The sequence below is a fragment of the Limulus polyphemus genome, unplaced genomic scaffold (genome assembly GCF_000517525.1).
Source record: "Limulus polyphemus unplaced genomic scaffold, Limulus_polyphemus-2.1.2 Scaffold1723, whole genome shotgun sequence".
Classification (NCBI taxonomy): Eukaryota; Metazoa; Arthropoda; class Merostomata; order Xiphosura; family Limulidae; genus Limulus; species Limulus polyphemus.
Window position 1 is genome coordinate 15196 of NW_013667333.1, and position 4395 is coordinate 19590.

At 38.1% G+C, this 4395-nt stretch overlaps 1 protein-coding gene across 1 annotated transcript in view; it reads right to left on the reverse strand.

The window, feature by feature from the left end:
• The window catches only part of LOC106464702 (T-box transcription factor TBX20-like), a gene marked incomplete at its 3' end in the record, with an annotated part of 7901 nt that extends 4603 nt beyond the window's left edge, over positions 1 to 3298 (reverse strand). Inside the window, exons 1-2 of the mRNA XM_013924857.2 lie at positions 2940 to 3298; positions 999 to 1272 (exon numbers count right to left, since the gene is read on the reverse strand). Of these exons, the coding sequence (XP_013780311.2) occupies positions 999 to 1272; positions 2940 to 3298 (633 nt within the window). The remainder of the gene's footprint in view (positions 1 to 998; positions 1273 to 2939) is intronic.
• Positions 3299 to 4395: the final 1097 nt, after the last annotated feature.

Below are 4395 nucleotides of genomic sequence, written 5' to 3' on the forward strand. Positions count from 1 at the left end.
TCTCTGCGCGCCAAAATGAATCGAACCTCGTTGTAAGTCCGTAACCTTACCGCTGGGGGACAAGTTAGAGAAACAACGTTTATTGAGTACAGCATGTTTGGTGTGACGGGGAGTCGAACCCGCAGGTTACGAGTCGAGCGCCCTAACCACCTGGTCAATGCCAGCCCTAAGTGTGCTCTGCTCGCCAAAATGAATCGAACCTCGTTGTAAGTCCGTAACCTTACCGCTGGGGGACAAGTTAGAGAAACAACGTTTACTGAGTACAACATTCCTTATTTTCCAATCAACAAATCCAAATTTGTTACATATTTTTATAGTATAATATGCAGCTAATCCGTTCCAAAAATGATCACTTTTAAAATTCATTTGACGTTTCTTTTGTCATCATTTACTTCCTGTTGTGTCGAAGAGTTATATGTGGTAGTTCTATTAAAATTAAAAGCTGGGCATGTTTGGTTTGATGTTTCATAAACATTTCTCGAATATTTTCAATCAAAAAGTTAACCATTTAAAATCGAATCTCCACAATGAAAAACCAATTAAAAAATGGCCGAAGCCTTAACCTGTGAATATCAGAGGATATTTTGTGGTTTGAATATATAACCAAATATTTTTCCTCTCCTTTAAAAGTGTCACCAGAATTAAATTATTTCGGAAAAGTTTAATAAATGGGGAATTGTTTGTTTGAATTTCGCGCAAAGCTACACGAGGGCTATCTGCGCTAGCCGTCCCCAATTTTGAGATGATAGGTCAAAGGGAAAGCAGCTAGTCATCACCACCCACCGCCAACTCTTGGGCTACTTTTTTACCAACGAATAGTGGGATTGACCGTCACATTGTAACGCCCCCTCGGCTGAAAGGGGCGAGCATGTTTGGTGTGACCGGGATTCGAACTCGCGACCTGCAGATTGCGAGTAAAGCGCCCTAACCACCTGGCCATGCCGGGCCGATAAATGGAGAAATCTATAAGAAATAGCTCAAAATATCAGTATACTTACATGACCTTGTTTGTCCATCTCATTATTAGTAAGTTTGATCTTTTCGAATGAAACTACCTGTTTCTTCAACTGATCTTCAATCAAGGGAGAATCTGGATGAACGTAAAGTCGTGTCGGTATCGGGGGATCTGCTTTTCCGGCAACAAGCCATGATGAGTGGCGGTAAGAATATCTGTATCGTTTGTTGTCTACGGGAACGACGTCCAAAAGGACAGCGTACTTCGCATCTGAAGCCAGTCCAGTAAAGGTCATTCGCATAGTAGGAAACATGCGTCTAAATACAGAATAGAAAATCAATATATATATATATATTTATGTGTTTGTAAATGGCCATTGTCGATAATTTTGAGCGTGACAAACACCACTATTTCTTTGCTTGGACATTGGATATGGCTACATACACTTGGCTACTTTGCCATATTATATATTTATGTTACTTTAATACACAAATATGTCCAAATGTGTGTTGTTTTGTTAAAAATCGGACATGAAATAGTAGGACAGTTTGGTTTGGTTTGAATTTCGCGCAACACATTTTTAACTGTTTGTAATAATAGTAAGTAATAATAGTAATAGTAATAATTTTCTAAACTAGAAAATAATGAAAATAAATACTGGCAAATAAAAAAAAAATTTTGAAAGGTTTTATAATAAATTTGAAAATATATTACTAGATAAATATTCAATGAGGAAAAATCATTTTTATCACCAGAGGTAGTTAGCTACCTTTAATACTTAACGTTAAAATTTATTCAGTACAGCCAGGAGGGAGTGGAAAGACTAACTTCAAAGTTCAAGTAGTAGTTGAGTATGGTGTTTCTCACACCTCCAAATTCGTAGTCATGATCCAATTAATGAATACCTCACCCGCTTTATGGATTTTGGAGGTGTGTATCCGGGAGTAGGACTGGCGTCCTAGTCCGGAGTTACCCTTAAAGAGATATATTAATGTCAAACGTAGAAATAAAATAAAGCCACCCTAAAAATATTTCAACTAAACATTACCTACCATCCTCCACCCTTAAAAGTTCCTAAAGTAGATTAATAACCACCCTAGGCCTAATATAGTAATAATTCTACTACAAAAGTACAAGTTACTCCCAACCTCCACCCTTTTCTGAAAAGAACATATTTTACATAAGATGATTAAAATGACAGATTTTAAAAAGAACTACAAAACCTACCTCATGTTCTGTAGATAATTCATTTTTGTTGTTGATTATACAAGTCCAGCTACTTAAACTTTCAATGACCCTGAAGGCGAAGTCAGCTAAGATTCAATCATGATGGACAGGCAGAAGGGGGAAACTAAGAGTGTTCTAAGCCCGGTGGAACACTAAAAAAACAGCACAATATAATTGAAATTCAAAAACACGCCTCCGCTACCATTCCTAACTGTCGTCCTTAAGTCAAAGGATAATACCTGTGGTCATAGCACCCAAATGTGTTGGGGATATTCCATCTATCAGGCAAAATCCAAACGTCAATGTAAAACTTGCCAGCAACTAAGGAGAATCAGTTAAGGGTTAGGAGTTGAGTGCTTGAACCTACAACGTCTCAACTCCAAACTGCCTTTCGCTGTCTGCAGCCAGTTGTGAGAAGGCGATTTTAATCGCCTATGAACAATTAATGTATTGCATAGCATTGTATTTTTATGTCTATATTAAAATTACAATGGCTTCTTTACAGCATATACCTGTACCCTGGTGACTTAGTGGTAGGTCTGACGGTTTATAACGCTAAAATTGAGTTTCGATACCCGCGGGATGCTGAGCACAGATACTCCTTGCGTGTATTGCTTTTGTGCTTAACAACAAATAAACAGCACTGATGACATAAATTATTACTTGCAGTATTGCACGTTTTATTTACACACACACACCAATTTCCGAGATATTAATATTCTTAAATGAAGATATAGATAAAACAATTAGTACTTACCTCCCCATTTTTGTAATGATCATCTCTGTTCCCAAATCATGAAATCTTTCCCATAACGCCTTGTCTTCCAGGTGACATTCTACATATTTAAGTTCATCGCTATTACACCGAGGTGTTAGGGCGCTAGCATACGGATTTGATGAAGGCGATTTATTTCGACCAATTGCCGATCTCTCACCTTGAGGAGCTGTTTGGTTTCTACCTGCCTCTTCTTCGGCAGAACCTTCAGAAAATGAAATCAAAGAACGCATATCGGTCCTCTCTTCCACCACCTCCTCCTCCTCCTCTGTGTACAGATCTCTGGCTACATACGGTAAACTTCGTATCGGTACCGTAACTGAATGTTGGCGGTTCGGCATAAATTTCATGACTGTTTCGGAACTCCTCGTTCCCCAACATCCACCCGAACTGTCGAAGGGTGCTATCGGATATCGGAGAAAGCAAATAGGTGTAAACAACTATATATCCATTAATCAACGGTGTGTGTGTGTGTAATTGTTTTGGAATATTTCAAGAATGTTTCATAATATGATCAGTTAGTCTACCTGTACATACACAAAAAACACTGTTGGAAAGCCGTCATGTTATGGTATATTGAAACATCATGATATTATAATTTCTGTCTATGTCACATTTATATTAATTTATATTAAAAATGAAAAACAAAAACTACTTTTATCTTTCACTGTGCCAAAAAAAAAAGAGAAAAAAAAAGATCTTTATTAGATATTTCAGCCCAAACTAATCGGATGTTGGTAACTGTGTTACAGAAACTAGTCTACCTTCTGGAATATCTATACAATTAACATATCAAACAACTTGTCCTCAGTCCATCTATGTATAACTTCTAGTCCTACATAAATTAACGTATAATGTAAATAATAAAGTGATACAAGTTTGTACTTAAGTATGGGCCGGGCGTGGCTTGTTAGCGTGTGGGATTGTGAATTCGAGGATTCATGGTTCGCGCACCGTTTTTGTAAAAATACGCTCTGCACTATAGGGCCATGAGTGACAATGTCGCGGACAAACCCCCGCTATTCGGTAAATTAGATTACTCTAAACGTTGGCTGTTGATTAGCTGCCTTTCCTCAAGGTTATCAGTTCAAAATTAGGGGCGTAGATACATACCCCTTTCTGTAGCTTTGTGTGAAAATACAGGATCAAGGTAAACACTAATTAATCGCAACAAGCCACTACGCCACAGGTGATAATCTTGTGTACCAAAACCGGCACCCTAAGTTAAACACTAATTAATCGCAACAAGCCACTACGCCACAGGTGATAATCTTGTGTACCAAAACCGGCACCCAAGTTAAACACTAATTAATCGCAACAAGCCACTACGCCACAGGTGATAATCTTGTGTACCAAAACCGGCACCTAAGTTAAACACTAATTAATCGCAACAAGCCACTACGCCACAGGTGATAATCTTGTGTACCAAAACCGGCAC